This window comes from Microcaecilia unicolor, chromosome 3 (genome assembly GCF_901765095.1).
Source record: "Microcaecilia unicolor chromosome 3, aMicUni1.1, whole genome shotgun sequence".
Classification (NCBI taxonomy): Eukaryota; Metazoa; Chordata; class Amphibia; order Gymnophiona; family Siphonopidae; genus Microcaecilia; species Microcaecilia unicolor.
In genome coordinates this window covers 475,939,484-475,961,125 of record NC_044033.1, presented here as the reverse complement: position 1 = coordinate 475,961,125, position 21,642 = coordinate 475,939,484, and the positions used below count along the sequence as shown (strand labels likewise).

At 41.3% G+C, this 21,642-nt stretch overlaps 1 protein-coding gene across 1 annotated transcript in view; it reads left to right on the top strand.

The window, feature by feature from the left end:
- Positions 1–21,642, top strand: part of B3GAT2 (beta-1,3-glucuronyltransferase 2) — a 134,247-nt gene that overhangs the window by 89,865 nt on the left and 22,740 nt on the right. Inside the window, exon 2 of the mRNA XM_030199010.1 lies at positions 892–1,036. Coding sequence (XP_030054870.1) covers positions 892–1,036 — 145 coding nt within the window. The remainder of the gene's footprint in view (positions 1–891; positions 1,037–21,642) is intronic.

The window sequence follows — 21,642 nt, the reverse complement described above, 5'->3', positions numbered from 1 at the left end:
TTTTGCTATATTTATTTATTTTATGTGTTTATATTCTGCCTAGAACAAAACGAATCACTATGGGGTCCTTTTACTAAGCCGCATAAGTGTCTACGCGCACCCAATGCGTGTGAAAATGGAGTTACCACCTGACTACCACATGTCTCTTGTGGTAATTTCATATTTGGTGCATATCCAACATGTGCGGCTGAAAAATAATTTCGGATGTGCGTATCAGACACGCACCAAGTGGCATTTGACGTGCATAGGTCATTACCACCCAGTTACCATGTGAGACTTTACTACTAGGTCAATGACTGGTGGTAAGGTCGCAGACCCAAAATGGACACGCGGCAATTTTGATTTTGCTGCATGTCCATTTTCTGCAAAAATTTTAAAAGGCCTTTTTTACATGTGCACTGAAAAATGGATCGGTGCGCACCCAAAACTTGTGCCTACACTACCGTAAGCCATTTTTCAACGCACCTTAGTAAAAGGACCCCTATAAAAACACACATTAAAAAATCTTTGAGCAGCTGTATCTTCCTCTTTTTTCCTTCCTTTTGCCTACTCTTTAGTTTATTTTTTCCCTTACTTTCCTTCTGTTTGTAAACTCTGGTTCTGTTGAATATGTTTTTGTTGTTTTACTTTATTTTATTTTTATATTTGCAAATGGACACTTGCCTGACATGGTTGTCAAAAGTTGTTAATCAAATACAATAAACATAAACATATATTTAATACCAGTTTAACCTGATGATGCCATGTAATCTTTTAAGAGTAGGATACAATAAAATAAACAAAATAAAGATTAAATGCCATGCAAAAATAGGACAGTTCTTACATTTTTAAGACTTGGTTCTTTAATAAAATGTTCTACAATGATCATGTGTATTCCCTTGTATCCTGCAGATGCGCACAACTCGGAAAGTGTCGGTATGGCCAGTGGGGCTAGTAGGTGGACGACGTTATGAACGCCCCATAGTAGAAAATGGTAAAGTTGTGGGCTGGTACACTGGCTGGAGAGCTGATAGACCATTTGCTATTGACATGGCAGGTAAGTGCTAGTGTAGGCTCATTTCAATAACCTCCATCTTAGCACACTGAACTCGCCCAATTACACTCCTAAGTATATGCTGGCAAAATTTATTTAAGACTACATGCCACATTTTACACTAAGGGCTAGATTCTATATATGGTGCCTGAAAGTTCCACACAGAATAAAAATACGCCTAGGCGTATTCTGAAAAGTACACCTAAATTTTATAGAACAGGCTTAAATTTCCACATGGAATATATAATAATGCCAAGTACCTCTCCAGAAGGCAACTGCTTGGCTCATATTCTGTAAAGGAAAGTAGGTGCCTACTTTCCTTTATAGAATACAAATGTAATCAGATAGATACGCTAGACACAAGCATTACGTTAGCCATAAATTTTTGACACAGAACGGGAGAAAAGCTTTTTTAAATCAAGCTCTTTTTCAACAATGTATACAGATTTTTTAACACCCATTTTTTTCTTTTTGAACAGTACTTTCCATCTATAACATTCTGACTTCCAGCTCAATTGGAATTGGTATCCATTAAGCATATCACAATAAGCCTTCATTCACAACTACCTGAGAATTTTATCCTTCTTTTCTATCTTCCACCAGCTCACTCAACCCAGTCATTACAGTGACAATCCTCCGTGAAGGATCACTAGGGTTCCTTCCAGGACCCTACAGTTGTGGGCTGTAAATCCAACTGTTAGGTGCCACCATTTTGCAATGTCTAGAATGTCTTTCCAATGGGCTGTAAACACTGGTTCTGCAGCATTCCCAGCCCTAATAATCAAGATAGTATCTACTATTATATGAAGCAGGAAACTACATTCTTTGACACATGCATTTTTGTGTACACAAAGGTAATGCAGTACTGATAAAGTGAAGATATTCATACTTATTTATTGATGTAGACCTAGCTCGCACCTTTTCATTTGTAGCTGTAGACACTTCCATTTTGGTCTGGAAATCTATAATGGTCACTAATTCTAATATGGTTACCTGCAGTGCTACCATTTTGTTTCTGTTCAGCCAAAAGCAGTAAAGATATTTCAGTTGAGTTGTTTAAAAACAGTCATATTGAAGTCGCCTTTCAAATGAGTCCCACACTATCATCACATCAATCCTTTCTAAAATTGTGGTTTCTTGCACCCTAAGCCACATTTCTGCTTGCATAATATGCAGTAGATATGGTTCTTCTGTGTTTATTTACAGAGCAGATGTACCATGCTGAGCTATTCAAAGAGCTCAATATGAACACTGATCAATCATGCCTTCTTCCCTTTGAACTCTACACATTGATCATTTTTCATGTTAAATAAGAGTACTGAAGGTATATCTGTTATCTGTGATAGCCTGTACAAGACCACATCACACTAAAAGAAAATTGATTAGCAACATTTTTAAATGTCATAACAGTTTTAAGATCAACTTGGAAGAGACTAATATGATCCACAAGCACAAATGGCATACAAAGTATGTAGATCACACAAAAATAGTCTTGATACAAAGTTCTTTTTATTAACAATATTTGTAAATAAAAAGAGCTTTGTTTTAAGGCTATGTCTACATGATCTTTATTTTGTACTTTTTTGGGATCTTGTCAGGTATTTGTGACCTGGATTGGCCACTGTTGGAAACAGGATGCTGGGCTCGATGGACCTTTGGTCTTTCCCAGTATGGCAATACTTATGTACTTATCTATTTGTTTCTTGAAGATGAGTTTAGATTAAAAAATTACACCCCAAATTCTGACAGCATCTTTGAAAGCAAGCTGAATATTATCCAGAAGCGGGGCAGGAGGTAGGGGAGAGTAGGGACCAGTGAGAAAGAAACCATTATCTTTCAGCCAGGTGGAAACAGTGGCAAGACAGGAGTTCAAGATAACAGGGGAAGAGGAAAGGCCAGTGGTGCAATAAAGGATTTGTATATCATTGGCATAGCAAAATGGCAGACACCCTTGTTCTTGAATTATAGCTGACAGTAGAGAAAGTAAGATTTTAAGCAGTGTGAGGGAAAGAATTGAGCCTTGGGGGACACCGGACAAACTGGGAAAACAGCAGAACGCGAATCAGAGTGAGTAAGCTGGTAAGTTCGACAGGTAAGGTAGCTGGAAAACCAGGAGAAGACAGAGCCAGAAATCGCAATGGTACAAAGGTGCTAAAGAAGAAGTGAATGGTCCAGAAGGTCAAAAGCTGAATATAAATCTAGCGAGACAATGATGACAGAGGATCGTTAATCGAGAGCCACCTGGATAGTGTTAAATATTAAGACAAGAAAAGTTTCTGTGCTATGATTAATATGAAAACCATCTTGATAAGGTTAGAGATAGGGCAGACGTTAGAGGGCTAAGAAGGGTCAAGAAGAGGTTTCTTCAGCAAAGGGGTGATTAGGGTGTGCATCCAAAAAGAGGGAACACTGCCTCAGGAAAAAACAAAATTGAATAAGGGGGAGAAGGTAAGGATGGAGGGGCTGAGCAAGGCGTTTAATGAGATAGGCTTTAATTAGAATTTATGCACACAACTTTCTATGTGTATACTATAACGTGGTGCTCCTAAATTCTAATGTGCACAGTTGAATTTCCCTTATGCACATAAATGTTTATAATGCTATCAGTTATACACGTACCCATGTAAGTGCTAGGAGAGTGCCTAAATGCTATTCTGCAAACACTTAGTTACTTTACATATTACATATTTGCAAGGGGATGTACACAGGGAAGGAGCATGGGTGGGATGTCGGCAGGGCTTCCACCTATAATGGTTCCAAAGTAGTGAAATGTCTTCCAGGATCTTCAGCTACAAGATGTACAGACCAAATACTGAAAGTGATATGAGAAGAGAGTGAGGCTTCTAACGCTGATGTACTTCACCTGTTGACAAATGACCTGGCCAACAATAGCAAGTTTACAGCACAGAGAGCATTCCAGAAGTTTGGGGAAGGGCTGAAATCTTTGGTTCGGACTGTGGCTTTTTCTGAAGTGCTTCCTATGTTGGGGAGGGGAGAGGAAAGACTACACAAAACAGAGGAATTCAATAAGTGGCTTGAGTCTTGGTGTAAAGAAGAAGGTTTTAGATACATAGGATAATGGGGTAATACGTGGAAAAATAACAAGCTGTACTGTAATGATGGGCTACATCTTTCTGTGATGGGAAAAAGGATCCTTGGGGAGAAATTCAGACAGTATGTTTCTAGCCATTTAAACTAGAGGGTGGGGATGACAAAAGGAAACTGGGAATTTCGGAAAGTCACCGCCAGAATAAACATGATGGCAGAGGGAAAGGTCATGTAAATATTAAAAAAACCACCCAAACTCACTAAGCACATGGAAAGCTATGTGCATAAATGCTCGTAGTCTAAGTAAAAAGGTTCAAGACTTGGAAGCCCTGATGTTTGAAGAAAACTTGGATATTGTTGCTATTACGGAGACGTGGTTCAACAATTCTCATGAATGGAATGTGACCGTACTGGGCTATAATCTTTTTAGAAAGGATAGAGAGGGCCGAAGAGGTGGAGGAGTGGCTCAGTGTGCTGCTGCGGCTAAGAAAGCGAATAGAATGTTGGGTATTATTAGGAAAGGTATGGAAAACAGGTGTGAGGATGTTATAATGCCGTTGTATCGCTCCATGGTGCGACCACACCTTGAGTATTGTGTTCAATTCTGGTCGCCGCATCTCAAGAAAGATATAGTAGAATTGGAAAAGGTGCAGCGAAGGGCGACTAAAATGATAGCGGGGATAGGACGACTTCCCTATGAAGAAAGACTAAGGAGGCTAGGGCTATACAGCTTGGAGAAGAGACGGCTGAGGGGAGACATGATAGAGGTATATAAAATAATGAGTGGAGTGGAACAGGTGGATGTGAAGCTTCTGTTCACGCTTTCCAAAAATACTAGGACTAGGGGGCATGCGATGAAACTACAGTGTAGTAAATTTAAAACAAATCGGAGAAAATTTTTCTTCACCAAACGTGTAATTAAACTCTGGAATTCGTTGCCGGAGAAAGTGGTGAAGGCGGTTAGCTTAGCAGAGTTTAAAAAGGGGTTGGACGGTTTCCTAAAGGACAAGTCCATAAACCGCTACTAAATGGACTTGGAAAAATCCAAAATTCCAGGAATAACATTTATAGAATGTTTGAACGTTTGGGAAGCTTGCCAGATGCCCTTGGCCTGGATTGGCCGCTGTCGTGGACAGGATGCTGGGCTCGATGGACCCTTGGTCTTTTCCCAGTATGGCATTACTTATGTACTTATGTACTTATGAGCCTGATGTCGGTGCCGGGCAAAATGGTAGAGACTATTATAAAGAACAAAATTATAGAGCATATTCAAAAGCATGGATTAAGGAGACAAAGCCAACATGGATCTAGTGAAGGGAAATCTTGCCTCACCAATCTACTACATTTCTTTGAAGGGGTGAACAAACATGTGGATAAAGGTGAGCCAGTTGATACTGTATATCTGGATTTTCAAAAGGAATTTGACAAATTACCTCTTGAAAGACTCCAGAGGAAATTGGAGAGTCATGGGAAAGATGTCCTATTGTGGAAGAGAATAGGGTTAAATGGGAAGTATTCTCAATGGAGAAGGGTAGATATTGGGGTTCCCCAGGGGTCTGTGCTGGGACTGCTGTTTTTTAACATATTTATAAATGATCTAGAGATAGGAGTAACTAGTGAGGTAAATTACATTAGCTGATGACACAAAGTTATTGAAAGTTGTTAAATTGTGAAAAATAACAAGAGGACCTTATGAGACTGGGAGACTGGGCGTCTAAATGGCAGATGACGTTTAATGTGAGCAAGTGCACAGTGATGCATGTGGGAAAGAAGAACCTGAATTATAGCTACATAATGCATGGTTCCACATTAGGAGTCACTGACCAAGAAAGGGATCTAGGCGGCGGCGTTGATGATACGTTGAAACCATATGATCAGTGTGCTGCAGCGGCTTAGAAAGCAAATAGAATGTTAGGTATTATTAGGAAAGGAATGGAAAACAAAAATGAGGATGTTATAATGCCTTTATATCGCTCCATGGTGCAACTGCACCTCGAATATTTTGTTCAATTCTGGTCACCACATCTCCAAAAAGATATAGTGGAATTAGAAAAGGTACAGAGAAGAACAATGAAAATGATAATGGGGATGGGACGACTTCCCTATGAGGAAAGGCTGAAGCGACCAGGGTTCTTCATATTGGAGAAAAGACGGCTGAGGGGAGATATGATAGTTTCCCTGAACTCCTTCCCCCAAATCCCTACAAATTCTCCCCTATAGGCTCCTTAGGCCTACCTGAAGGAATCATTCATAGGGGCCCTTAGCAGCAGATGATGATATGCATTTAAACACATCTCCTGCTGTCTGCTGCTAGATGGAGACACAGTTTATGATGGCCGGTCATGCTGACTGGAAGAGCCAGGGATGGCTGACAACCTCAGAAGGAGCTTAAATCAGAGGTAAGGAGGGAGAAGAGTGAAAGTGGACCAGAGGGATGAGTGAGAAGGAAACAAGATTAAGGTAAAGGACTTTACACAGAAGGATTGAGGTTATCTTTTCTGTTAATAAAAATCTGAGCACCTTGTTGCCATCTGTCAGCTTGAAATTTGCAAACCAGGTTTCCTCCCCAAGCCTCTTCTACCTAGCAACTATGGAAGGAACAGTGAGAAAAAATTCCAGAAGCAAGAATAGAAAGACTCTTAGCAGGCTACAGAAACTGTTTAGAAGTTGTTTGTTCTGCTAAAGGAGGTGTTAAAGAGCACTGGCTTAAAAGGCGTCCAAACTTTTGAACCTGCCATATTCACAGTATTCTCATTTTAAATCTGTAAAATAAAATGTGCAAATAAAAAGTAATCATGAATTTAAATTTGCAGAAAGTTTAACTTTGTGTCAGCTCCTGTTCACTTGGGGATTCACTGAAGCCTAAAATCTCACCAAAGGTAAGCCCATGCCTACCATTTAGTGACTTCTTTGCACATGGCCTCACTTTTCTGCCCTGATTTTCAGCCCCTACTGATTTATGCAAATGAGGCCCCATAGCAAGTCTCTTCAAATTGCTTCGCATCCCTCATTTTCCATGAGCCGTAGCTAAACTTTTGCATACAACCATACATGGTAGATAAATCAGCTGACAAACTCCATTGCATCTCTTCCTTGCAATTGTTTCCCTTGTGTTCTTACAGATCCGAAGACCGGCCAGTATTTCAGCTTAGCCTGTGTCAAAAGGAAATGGAAATTACCATAGGATGCAAAGATCATCTCTGCTTGGCTTCACAAATGCCCAAGCATAGTGACAAGAAATGCTATTTATGAAGCCAAGCAGAGATAATTTTTGCATCCTACAGTAATTTTTAATGTCCCTTGACACAGGCCAAGCCGAAATATCCTATTAGACATAATTCATACTGCTCATTGCTGAATATTTACCCAACTAATTTAACCAATTATTTCATATATGCCGTGTTTTGAAAAAAACACATTGCTGTGATCATTTGGGAGAGCCATTATGTATTAGACAGCTTGACACAGGGCATTCATTTTCATGCCTATTTCCCATTATATAATCACAGGTAACTCTTTTTTTTTTAATCTTCGCTTTTCTCTTTTAAGAACATAAGGTGATTCCCAAGGAGTTGGACATGAGTACATTTTTATAGGATTTTCTTTTTCTGTGAATTCTTTTTCTTTTCCTTTTATTACTCTGCTTTTGCTTTGTATACATTTTGTTTTAGGGACTCAGCAATAAAAGTATTTTATTATTAATCATACTCCAGCCATTTGAACCACATTTTTCTGCCTCTTGACTATTTTATTCTTTTTCTCCTCCCACTTAGGCCTTGAAGATTTTCCTCCCCTAATCCACTAGGACCCGTATATATCTAATAACGTTACTTCAACTGTTTTCACACACGTTTTTTCTTTCTTATGTAGAGTATATGGGGCCATCTTCACCCCCTTGATGAGAGGTAGACTATATATAGAACATTAAACATGCAACTTTTCCTTTGGCATTAACTAATGTTAGGTAGTGTATAATAGATTGCTGACAAGGAACGGTTACTATAGTGAATCTGGAGACTCTGGATCAGTTTGTTTTTCTATCACTTACAGCATAATCTTGTATAGATTCCTTAACCTTCTTGTGTGTACACACAGGATTAGATTTATTAATGTATGTTAATGCAATTTGATGAACATTAATGCAAGCCTCCTTATTGTCAATGAGGCCTGTTTGCTATCTAAATGCATAGCTCACATTAATGTATCTTAATGTACGTCGGTAAAACTCGCCCATATACAGTAAGCTTGAGACAGTAACAGTGAGCCTCTCTGCTGTTTGGTACAGTACTGTATACTGTACATGGATACTACCTATTATTTATGCATAAGAATATAAGAGTAGCCATACTGGTTCAGACCAGTGGTCCATCTAGCCCAGTATCCTGTTTTCCAAACAGTGGCCAAGCCAGATCACAAGTACCTGGCAGAAACCCAAATCATGGCAACATTCCATACTACAAATCTCAGGGCAAGCAGTTGTTTCCCATGTCTGTCTCAATATCAAAACTATGAACTTTTCCTCCAGGAATTTGTCCAAACTTTTTTTAAATCCAGATACACTAACCACTGTTATCACATCCTCCAGCAAAGAGTTCCAGAGCTTAACTATTTGTTGAGTGAAAAAATAGAGAAGTGATGCTGGACATTGGAGGAACAGGGTGATGCTGAACAAGGTGGGGCAGGGTCAAAGAGTGGAGATGCTGAACATAGGGGAGGATAGGGATAGAAACACAGAGAAAAGTGGATGAAGGATATGGAGAGAGAAGAAATGCCAAATGGACAAAAGAGCCTGGCAAGAAAGTTAAGAGAAGACAAAGCAAAGTGGAAACCAGAGACTGGGACCAACATAATTTAAAAAAAAAATCAAATAACTGGACAACAAAGATAGAAAAATAATATTATTTTCTATTTAGTGATTAGAAAATGTCATTTTTTGGAATGTACAACTACCAGAGCTGGTGTTATATATGGCTGAGATCCATGGCAGTAATTTGGGAGGAGACCCCAAAGCTCAGTGCCTCCTTCAAGTTCAGGCAGGCTTGGGGCCCTCTCTGGCCAGGGAGTCACAGACAATTGCCCTGGTTGCACCACACCCCAATACTATGCCTGACATCTGTTATCTTTATATTTTGAACAGTACAGCAGAAAATATATCTCTTTCTGTTTCTCTGATGATGTTCTACTTGAAATAACTGACATCTTGGGGTTTCAGTTTAATTTCTGTCTAAATATTTGTACTTCTAGTTTATGGTCATCTATTCTGTATTTGGCATCTGTGTTCTCTGTGTGTGATCGAGGCTAGTTATTCTATTAGCATGAATTTTCTATGTAGCAATCTGTAATAATTTGATTTCTTCGGTTTCCCAAATTGATGTATTGATGCTCTAGAGCCCACTATAATATTTAAATCACTACTTTTTCATAGGTAAGCTTCTTGTTTTGGAAGTTAATGCAACATGGTAGATTTGTACTGAGTGACTATTTTGTAGAGTTGTATAAACTTCACAATATGCCGGTTAGACCCAGTCTTGGCAATTGCAGGGCCCTGTGCAGACCAGTTTGGTGGGGCCCCAACCCACCCCCAATGATTCACTTCTATCCTCTGTACTACTACTTATCATTTCTATACTACTACTAGACATACACAGCGCTGTACACTTGAACATGAAGAGACAGTCCTTGGTCTCTACAATTTAATCTGGACAGACCATCCTCTTCTCACTTATCTCCCCTGATGGTCTCTACCACATTGTTCCATCATGCCAAGCATCTCCCCTCCCTCTTCCTTCCTACACTCTTATACCCCATTTCCACTCTCTCATTCTCCACCCACACTTGTAGCCCATCTCCCTGTTGTGCCTACCCCTCTCTCTCCTCCACCCCTAGTCCAGCATTTCCTTGTCCCCTCTCCTTCCTCTCCACACCTATGGTTCACTTTTCCCTATCCCCTCCAACCCTATGCCCCAACAGTTCCCTCTCCTTCACCCCTAAGGTCCAATAATTCTCTCTCCCCTCTCCTTTCCCATCCACCCCAAACTGGGGTCCATTAATTCCCTGTCCTCTTTCCCCACTCTTCTCTCTTATGATCCAACATTTAGTTGCCCTCCTACCTTCCCCTCCACCCCTATGGTCCAGCACTTGTTGTCATGTATTTTCCCTTCCCCCTTATAGCTCAGCAGTTCTATGTTCTCTGTTTCCTCTCCTCTTCTACTATGGATTCAGCACCTCTTCCTTCCCGCCCCTTCAATCCAGCACCCCCCCCCCCACACACACACACACACACACACACACACAAGGTCTCCAGTCCCCAGTCTCCAAAAACCTGATTTCTTTGCTGGTGCTGGTGCCAGCAGTGGCAACAGGCTGTATGACCAACCAGTCCTTCCTTCTGTAGCGTCCTGTCCCTCCCCTGTCCCATTATGCCGTCCACCGCCGAATACGACCCGCTCTCCTCTCTCCGGCAGTGGTTCTTCATTCCTAGCCTTCCTGCTGCCGTGTACGGTGACCCCCCCCCCCCCCCCCCCCCCGGTATCCCCACCAATCAGTGCTGGAATTCCCAGTGATGTTGCGGTGATATCATGACCAAGGCAGGAAAGCCAGGGAGGGGAAGCAAAGTGTGAGCCAGGAACTCCCATGTTGCAGGTTTTTATGGATGGCGGGGGGCACTGGACTTACAAGGAGGGATGGGATTAGATCAGTGCTGGATCTGCCCTGGGAGAAGAAACACCGCTCAGGTCTCTAATCCGCAGCGCAGGGTCCCTGGGAGATCAAGACCCTGTGTGGCCATACCAGTTGCTTCTGCCTAAGGGGTTCTTCTACTAAGGCGTGCTTTTTGCCAAAAATGGACGTGCGACAAAATGAAAATTGCCATGCGTCCATTTTGGATCTGAGACCTTACCACCAGCCATTGACCTAGCAGTAAAGACTCACATGGTAACCCGGTGGTAATGACCTACATGCGCCAAATGCCACTTGGCGTGTGTCCATTATGCGCTCCCGGAAAAAAAGAATTTCGGTCGCGTGCCTAAAATGAAATTACCGCAAAAGCCATGTGGTAACTCCATTTTGGTGCACGTTGGGCGAACGTAGATACTTACGCAGCTTAGTAAAAGAGCCCCTAAGACCCGATATGTTGTGTTAGTGAAATTACACCAGAACCAGAAATGTTTTTATACTGAGTTTTACAAGGAAATATAGTGCTGCCTGTGTGGGATCTTGTAGTTATTTGGGGGGGGGGGCAGGGCATGGGGTAGAGGGGGGGGGGGGCAGCGGGCAGAGTTTTGGTGCAGCAGGTGGTGGGTTTTTGTCTTTCAAAATAAATTGGCAACCCTAAGCAACTTGATCTCCAAGAAGCAGCAGGAGGCAGCATTTCTCTCACAGCCTTTTGTCACCCCATCCTTCCCATTCACACAGCTGCAATATCTCCACAAGTAAAAAAGAGAGAGAGAGAGAGAGAGAAGTTGGGTCATCATCCTCATGGTGGTAGGATAGGAAGATAAGAGACCTACTAGGTACAATACCTTTTTTTTTTGCCTGGTCAGGTATAAGGGAGAGAGAGGGCAGTTTAGGGAGCAAGAGCAGAGGGAAATGGGACTTGATATACTGCCTTTCTGTGGTATTTTGTAACTACATTCAAAGCGGTTTACATATATACAGGTACTTATTTTGTACCTGGGGCAATGGAGGGTTAAGTGACTTGCCCACAGTCACAAGGAGCTGCAGTGAGAACTGAACCCAGTTCCTCAGGATCAAAGTCTGCTGCACTAACCACTAGACTACTCCTCCACTCCAGACAGAGAGACGGGGACATTGGGGCACAAAGAGGCAGAAAGAGGTGAGTGTGAGGTGTTGGAATGACACATTTACTGAATCTCCTATAAATGCCACTGGTAAAATGGATTTCAATGCTCAGAATAATTAGAATATAAGACGTGCCATACTAGGTCAGACAAGAGGTCCATTAAGCCCAACCTCCTATCTCTGACATTGATCAATAGGAGTCACTAAAAGTCTGTTGTATAAATTCTAATAAATAAATCCATTTCTTGTAGTGTCCTCCCAGGGATATGCTATAGCATCCAAGATCTACTTGGCTAATAACTGTTTATTAATGTCTCTTCTAGGAATGTGTCCAAATTCCTTTTAAGCCAAGCTTGATTCCACAGCTTGATTGTTCATTGTGTGAAAAAAATACTTTCTCCAATTTGTTTTCCATCTGCCACCTGTTAGCTTCCATTGCCCTCATATAGTAACATAGTAAATGACGGCAGATAAAGACCTGTATGGTCCAACCAGTCTGCCCCACAAGATAAACTCGTTTTACATGGTATGCAATACTTTATATGTATTCCTGAGTTTGACTTGTCCTTGCCATTTTCAGGGCATAGACTATAGAAGTCTGCCCAGCACTGTTCTTGTACTAAAATTTCTGAAGCTAATGTCGAAGCCCTTTAAAATTTACACTCCAGCCCATCCATATCTATTCATATCAATATAATTTGAAGGCATTGTTTGTTTCGTGGCTTTAGTAGAGTTTGAAAGGTTGAATATGGTGTTAGATTCCCCTAGTCCTGATACTGATATATGCTTATATTCCTCAACAGCCTTTAAGTTCAGTTCAGATTACATCAATTATAAAGATGCATACAAACCCAACCGATTTGCAAACCAATAAAAATATGCCCTCCCTTTGAATATGCCCTTTGAATGCTGACACAGCCCATTCAAAGTGAATGGGCTGTGTCGTCATTTGTGTATAGCTTAGTAATCAGGTGGGATAGTGATGCTATCCTGAATACACAAACTATCTCCTAATGGCCATATAATCCAAAACAACTCTAATCACAGGCGGAAGAAAGTTCCAAACCTGAGCTGCCAAATATTGAAAAGTGGCTGAAAAAGGCAGTTTAGAACAAATACATCATGGAGAGGGAAACTGTACTAGCAGTTTCTACAGGAAACATTCTTAGATTTAGATGATGAACTACTACTACTACTACTACTATTTAGCATTTTTATAGCGCTACAAGGCGTACGCAGCGCTGCACAAACATAGAAGAAAGACAGTCTCTGCTCAAAGAGCTTACAATCTAATAGACAAAAAATAAAGTAAGCAAATCAAATCAATTAATGTGTACAGGAAGGAGGAGAGGTGGGTAGGTGGAGGCGAGTGGTTACATTTTTTACACTGAATGATATATACCACATTGGTATATATCAACAGGCCAGATGCTTAAGACAAGATTCAATTTACATAGACATCACATGAACAATACAGCCAGTAGGGCCTCCACCCCGGTGGGACAGCACTTCACAGAACCAGGACACTGTACCAGTGATTTCACAGTGAGAATACTGAAAGGTAACTTTAAAACCATACAAGAACGTAAGACCTTTGAAGTCAGAATGATTGAATATTTTAACACCCAACAGAAAGGACTTAACAAGGACCTGGGGTTCCTAGCCCATTATAAACCATAAAGCTGTATGTCTCTGTTGATCACCCCACCCCTCACCTATCCACACCCATCCTGTTAGAATATCAATGATATGCTTTGATGTCCCCATGCATACCTCCGACCCACCCCCATCCTCCCACCCTGTCAGACTGTCATAGTAATGCTTGAATGTTTTCACTTATATACACTGTCAGCTAGCACATTTGCTTATTTCCGATCTGACGAAGAAGGGCAACCTTCGAAAGCTAATCAAGAAATGTATTAAGTTATGTCCAATAAAAAAGGTATCATCTTATTTTCTTTTCCATGTTTTATTTTGTTTGATTTCTATTGATAACCTTAAGAGTGGACTAACACGGCTACCACACTCCTCTACTTAAGATCAAAGTCTAGAGGAAACTCAATGAAGTTACATGGAAATACTTTTAAAATAAATAGTAGGAAATATTTTTTCACTCAAGGAATAGTTAAGCTCTGGAACTCTTTGCCGGAGAATGTGGTAACAGCGGTTAGCGTATCTGGGTTAAAAAAGGTTTGGACAATTCCTGGAGGAAAAGTCCATAGTCTGTTATTAAGATGGTCATGGGGGAAGCCATTGCTTGCCCTTGGATTTGTAGTATGGAGTGTTGCTACTATTTGGGTTTCTGCCAGGTATTGTGACCTAGATTGGCCACTGTTGGAAACAGGATACTGGCTAGATGGACCATTGGTATGACCCAGTCTGGCTATGCTTATGTTAGATCTGAAATATCCTTCACATATCATGGTTTTGATTTTAATTATGTAGTAAGTCTAATTATTATTTTAAATAATTTGATTATGGCATTTGTTATGTTATTTTTATTTTACACTAATGTGTAGATATTCTGCGAAGTACCACTTACTGCTAGTTACTCATAATACTTTATAAATCAACAATAACACACATTTTGAATTAGTTCAGACCTCAATACTAAACATCCCTCAGGGAATGATTCCTGACTTGGATAAGCTTCTCATTTCAAACAGAGCGATAGGATAACCCTGTTCAGGCTTTTTGCTTTCTGCTACAAGTTATAGTCATTTTCAAAGACAAATTAAGACATACTTGTTCAGGAAATATGTTCTGAATCTTAATAAGTAATTATAGTTATATTGTGATCAAATATTTGTATTATGTAACTATGAATTAATGTGATTAGAAGTTATTATTTGCTGTGTTTTTCTGAATATGTCCAGTCACTTATTGATGTAATCCACATTGAACTGTAAGGTATATGGAGGAATATAAGTTGCATTGTTATGTTATGTTAGTAATTCAGTTGTAGGTCAGTTAAACATGAAATGGATGGAAAAAAAAAAAGACTTTGGCATATAAATATAATTCCATTCCAAAATCAGTAGCAAGACAATTATGGGCCCTTTTACTAAAGTATTGCCATGCGGCAATCTGGATCTACCACTAGCCCCACCACGGCCACTGGCAGTAGTTCTGTCCCAGCGTGTGGCATTTTTCAAAGGTTGTCACCACAGGGGATTACTAGAGGTAATCGGGCAGCGCCATACACTGCCCGGTTACCACTGGGTTAGCGCATGAAACTTTACCACCACTTCAGTGGGTAGCAGTAAATACTCCCCCTGAAATGGCCATGCAGCAAGTGCAAACTTACCGTATGGTCATTTCATTATTTTACCGTTTAGTAAGCTTGACTCAGGAGAGAGACCTTGGAGTGTTGGTGTCAGAGGATATGAAGGTGAAGAAACAATGTGACAAGGTGACGGCTGTGGCCAGAAGGATGCTAGGCTGCAAAGAGAGGGGTTTAACCAGCAGAAGAAAGGAGGTGTTGATGCCCTTCTATGAGTCGTTGGTGAGGCCCCACTTGGAGTATTGTGTTCAGTTTTGGAGGCCGTATTTTGCTAAAGATGTAAAAAGACTGGAAGCGGTGCAAAGAAAAGCTACGAAAATGGTATGGGATTTGTGTTGCAAACCGTATGAGGAGAGACTTGCTGACCTGAACATGTATACCTTTGAGGAAAGGAGAAACAGGGGTGACATAATACAGACGTTCAAATACAGTGGTGGAAATAAGTATTTGATCCCTTGCTGATTTTGTAAGTTTGCCCACTGACAAAGACATGAGCAGCCCATAATTGAAGGGTAGGTTATTGGTAACAGTGAGAGATAGCACATCACAAATTAAATCCGGAAAATCACATTGTGGAAAGTATATGAATTTATTTGCATTCTGCAGAGGGAAATAAGTATTTAATCCCTCTGGCAAACAAGACCTAATACTTGGTGGCAAAACCCTTGTTGGCAAGCACAGCGGTCAGACGTCTTCTGTAGTTGATGATGAGGTTTGCACACATGTCAGGAGGAATTTTGGTCCACTCCTCTTTGCAGATCATCTCTAAATCATTAAGAGTTCTGGGCTGTCGCTTGGCAACTCGCAGCTTCAGCTCCCTCCATAAGTTTTCAATGGGATTAAGGTCTGGTGACTGGCTAGGCCACTCCATGACCCTAATGTGCTTCTTCCTGAGCCACTCCTTTGTTGCCTTGGCTGTATGTTTTGGGTCATTGTCGTGCTGGAAGACCCAGCCACGACCCATTTTTAAGGCCCTGGCGGAGGGAAGGAGGTTGTCACTCAGAATTGTACGGTACATGGCCCCATCCATTCTCCCATTGATGCGGTGAAGTAGTCCTGTGCCCTTAGCAGAGAAACACCCCCAAAACATAACATTTCCACCTCCATGCTTGACAGTGGGGACGGTGTTCTTTGGGTCATAGGCAGCATTTCTCTTCCTCCAAACACGGTGAGTTGAGTTCATGCCAAAGAGCTCAATTTTTGTCTCATCTGACCACAGCACCTTCTCCCAATCACTCTCGGCATCATCCAGGTGTTCACTGGCAAACTTCAGACGGGCCGTCACATGTGCCTTCCGGAGCAGGGGGACCTTGCGGGCACTGCAGGATTGCAATCCGTTATGTCGTAATGTGTTACCAATGGTTTTCGTGGTGACAGTGGTCCCAGCTGCCTTGAGATCATTGACAAGTTCCCCCCTTGTAGTTGTAGGCTGATTTCTAACCTTCCTCATGATCAAGGATACCCCACGAGGTGAGATTTTGCGTGGAGCCCCAGATCTTTGTCGATTGACAGTCATTTTGTACTTCTTCCATTTTCTTACTATGGCACCAACAGTTGTCTCCTTCTCGCCCAGCGTCTTACTGATGGTTTTGTAGCCCATTCCAGCCTTGTGCAGGTGTATGATCTTGTCCCTGACATCCTTAGACAGCTCCTTGCTCTTGGCCATTTTGTAGAGGTTAGAGTCTGACTGATTCACTGAGTCTGTGGACAGGTGTCTTTCATACAGGTGACCATTGCCGACAGCTGTCTGTCATGCAGGTAACGAGTTGATTTGGAGCATCTACCTGGTCTGTAGGGGCCAGATCTCTTACTGGTTGGTGGGGGATCAAATACTTATTTCCCTCTGCAGAATGCAAATAAATTCATATACTTTCCACAATGTGATTTTCCGGATTTAATTTGTGATGTGCTATCTCTCACTGTTACCAATAACCTACCCTTCAATTATGGGCTGCTCATGTCTTTGTCAGTGGGCAAACTTACAAAATCAGCAAGGGATCAAATACTTATTTCCACCACTGTATTTGAAAGGTATTAATCTGCAAACAAACCTTTTCCGGAGACAGGAAGGTGATAGAAATAGAGAACATGACGTTGAAGGGGAGCAGACTCAGGAGTAATGTCATGAAGTATTTTTTCATGGAGAGGGTGGTAGATACGTGGAATACCCTCCAGTGGAAGGTGGTGGAGATGAAAACAGTAATGGAATTCAAACATACGTGGGACAAACACAAAAGGAATTCTGTTTAGAAGGAATGGATCTATGGAATGTTAGTGGAGATTGGGTGGCAACACCGGTAATTGGGAAGCAAAACCAGTGCTGGGCGGACTTCTACGGTCTGTGCCCTGATCATGGCTGAATAGATATGGATGGGCTAAAGTGTAAATTTTAAGGGGCTTCAACGTTAGCTTCAGAACTTTTAGTACAGGAACAGTGCTGAGAAGACTTTTACGGTCTGTGCCCTGAGAAAGGCAGGGACAAATCAAACTCGGGTATACATATAAAGTATCACATACCATGTAAAATGAGTTCATCTTGTTGGGCAGACTGGATGGACTGTTCAGGTCTTTATCTGCCGTCATTTACTATGTTACCTGCTGTGGTAAAAGGGGACTGCATGAGGCAAACAAATCACGCCACAGCTAGAGTAGGGCCCCTTTGACCACCACTTAGTAAAAGGGGCCCATACTGAAGCCAGCAGCAAGAACACTAAGGTGAAATAGTCCAATTCTTCACATCAACAAAAAATAGAAGTAGAAATCAGGATCACACTTGCAACTGTAGAAAAAGCATTGACATCTGTCACGTTCAAAAATTCTGATAGAAGAACATTCATATCCTCCCAGACCCAACAAGGGCCCCTTGTTTCACCAAAGCTGCATCAGGAGTGTGATGAGTTATCAAAAGAACCGTAGATACCCCAATAAGTTTCCCTCTTAGAGATATAGAAGGTAGTAAAGAGAACTCAAAAGAGATGTTAAGAACTTCTGTGGCCCAGTTACGTAATTTTTCTAAAGAAATGGTGGACAAGTTGAAGAACTTAGGGCCCTGTTTACTAAAATTAAAATTAGCGCACACTAAATGCTAGAGACACCCATATATTCCTATGGGTGTCTTTAGTGTTTAGAGCTTTCTAAAAACGCTACCGCACCCTTAGCGCTGCTTAGTAAGTAGGGCCCTTAGACTCCAAAATGGATTAGGTTGAGTCTCATTTGGGGGTCTGTTGAACTACAAATCCAGAATTTGCAAGGGACAGGGACTTCTGGTTGAATAGATAGTTTGATGTTATATAAATAATTAGAACCACTGTAGAACCAATTTAGAGCTAACTTTTTTGAATTTTCCTGTGCACCATCTATTGTCTCCAGAGACCTTATTGAGGAAGTACTTTGAGGAAGTATTGTTATCTGTCTTTGAAAAAAATGATGTTTCTAATTGTTATTAAAGGGAATGGCAAGAAGAGAGTTTGTGATGTTCTGACTGCTCCTAATTTTTGGAAATAACACAGGATGACATTTCGTCCAAGGCTACCCTCCTCGTTAGTTTCTTTACTGAATGCAATAATGTAGCTGTGTGAGAGTTTATTTTAAGAAGTGCCATTATTTTTAGAAAAAAACATAGAGATTTCCTGATGTGGCTAAGTCTGCTCAATTTTACAGAAAATTATTTCTTTAGTTGTACCAAAGGGCAGGTGCAGTGGGAGGCAGATAAAATTGCACAATGTTAATTATGCTATTTTTAAATCCAGCACAGACAGAGTATTTGCTTATTGATACAGAAGCACTGTGAGTTTAGGATTCTTTCACACTAAGGGGCCCTTTTACTAAAGCTATGGGCTTCTTAACATTTAGCACATGCTAATACCATTAGTGTACGTTAAGCTTGAGTAAAAGTGACCCTAAGAAATCAATGGTGAGGGTTGTAGATTAAATATCTGGTTTTGAATTTAGTTTTATAGGGAGATCTGAATATATTATAATCCAGTTTTCTCTTATTATTGCCTTATGCATTTCTCTTTTGCTCCCCTTGATATAAGCTTGATTGTTTGATTACTTCATTGTGTACTTTTTCTTAAAATGTAAAATAAAAAAATTAATTCATGCTAGCTTTTCCGGATTAAGCCATGTTTATTAATATGGCAGTAATTTTGTTCTTAACAATTCCTGCCTCCATATTTCTTGGCACTGATGTCAGGCTCACCAGTCTGTAATTGGTTGGATCAACCCTGAAGCCCTTTCTTGAAATTGGCATTATGTAGGCTTTCCTCCAGTCCTCAGGTGCAGTGGTAAGTTTTGAGTTTTAAGTTGCAGCTGATCAGCAGCAGGTCTACAATTTCATAGTGATTTTCTATTAAGGTTGTCAATTTGTTTCAGTTCTTCTGATTCATCACAAACAAAGAATGGCTCTGGCATGGGTATATCCTCAGCATTCTCCACATTAAATTTAAAGCAAAAAAATGAAGGGGCCCTTTAACTAAAGCTCTAGATCTAGTTTCTTACAATAATGCAGGATCTGGTGCAGGTAATAGAGACACTTGGCAGTAGTGATCATAATGCAATCAAATTTGAGAAAATCATCAGTTCTAGGACCAGTTTCTCCATGACAAAATAGTTTATGGCTTCTGAAAACTTAACCTCCCTGATGTTTTGATAATTGAGATATTTTATTATTATTGTGCTTCCACATTGGGTGGCCTGTCTAATCTCTCTTTGCATTTCATAATCTGCTTCATCATCCAAGTTAGGTAGATAACAGTAAACCCCAACTGAAACACTTCCCTACCATGCATGGAATTTCTATCCATACATATTCGAAAGCATAATTTGTATCTCACATAATTTGTATCCTACTTGTCTCTGTTGAACTAACTTACAATGCCTTGCCACCACCACATCTGTTTACTCTATCATAAGTATTGCCACACTGGGACAGACCAAAGGTCCATCAAGCCCAGCATCCTGTTTCCAACAGTGGCCAATCCAGGTCACAAATATCTGACAAGATCCCAAAAAAGCTCAGTACATTTTATGCTGCTTATCCCAGAAATCAGCAGTGGATTTTCCCCAATTCAAATTGAAAATGGTCTATGGATTTTTCCTGTAGGAAGCCGTCCAGACCTTAACCGCATTTACCACATTCTCTGGCAATGAATTCCAGAGTTTAATTACACGTTGAAGGAAGAAAAATTTTCTCAGATTTGTATTAAATTTACTATTTTATAGCTTCATCACATGCCCCCTAGTCCTAGTATTTTTGGAAAGAGCAAACAAATGATTCACATCTACCTGTTCTACTCCACTCATCATATCTCCCCTCAGCCGTCTCTTCTCCAAGCTGAAGAGCCCTAGACGCTTCAGCCTTTCCTCATAAGGAAATTGTCCCATCCCCTTTATCATTTTCGTCGCCCTTCTCTGCACCTTTTCTAATTCCGCTATATCTTTTTTGAGATGCGGCAACCAGAATTGAACACAATATTCGAGGTGCGGTCGCACCATGGACGGCTACAAAGGCATTATAACGTGCTCACTTTTGTTTTCCATTCCTTTCCTAGTAATACCTAACATTCTATTTGCTTTCTTAGCCGCCGCAGCACAATGAGCAGAGCATTTCAACGTATCATCAACAACGACCCCTTCCCGTGCACTCCGCTCCATGGATAAATCCTTCTTATCTGTTCCCTTCTCCACTACTACCAACTCCAGACTTCGCGCCTTCTGTCTCGCTGCACTCGACGCCTGGAATAAACTTCCTGAGCCCCTACGTCTTGCCCCATCCTTGGCCACCTTTAAATCTAGACTGAAAGCCCACCTCTTTAACATTGCTTTTGACTCGTAACCACTTGTAACCACTCGCCTCCACCTACCCTCCTCTCCTCCTTCCTGTACACATTAATTGATTTGATTACGCTATTTTTTGTCTATTAGATTGTAAGCTCTTTGAGCAGAGACTATCTTTCTTCTATGTTTGTGCAGCACTGCGTACTCCTTGTAGCGCTATAGAAATGCTAAATAGTAATAGTAGTAGTAGTAGTAGATAGGTGCCCAAACTGACCAGATGACCAATGGAGGGAATCGGGGATGACCTCCCCCCTACTCCCCCAGTGGTCACCCCCTCCCACCCTAAAAAAATGTTTTTAATTTTTTGCCAGCCTCTATGCCAGTCATACCCAACTCCTTGACAGCAGTGTGCAGGTCTCTGGAGCAGTTTTAGTGGGTACTGCAGTGCACTTCAGGGAGGCAGACCCAGGCCCATCCCCCCCTACCTGTTACACTTGTGCTGGTAAATGTGAGCCCTTCAAAACCCACCCGAAACCCACTGTACCCACATGTAGGTGCCCCCCTTCACCCCTTAGGGCTATGGTAGTGGTGTACAGTTGTGGGGAGTGGGTTTTGGGGGGGTTGGGGGGCTCAGCACCAAAGGGAGCAATGCACCTGGGAGCAATTTCTGAAGTCCACTGCAGTGCCCCCTAGGGCAGGG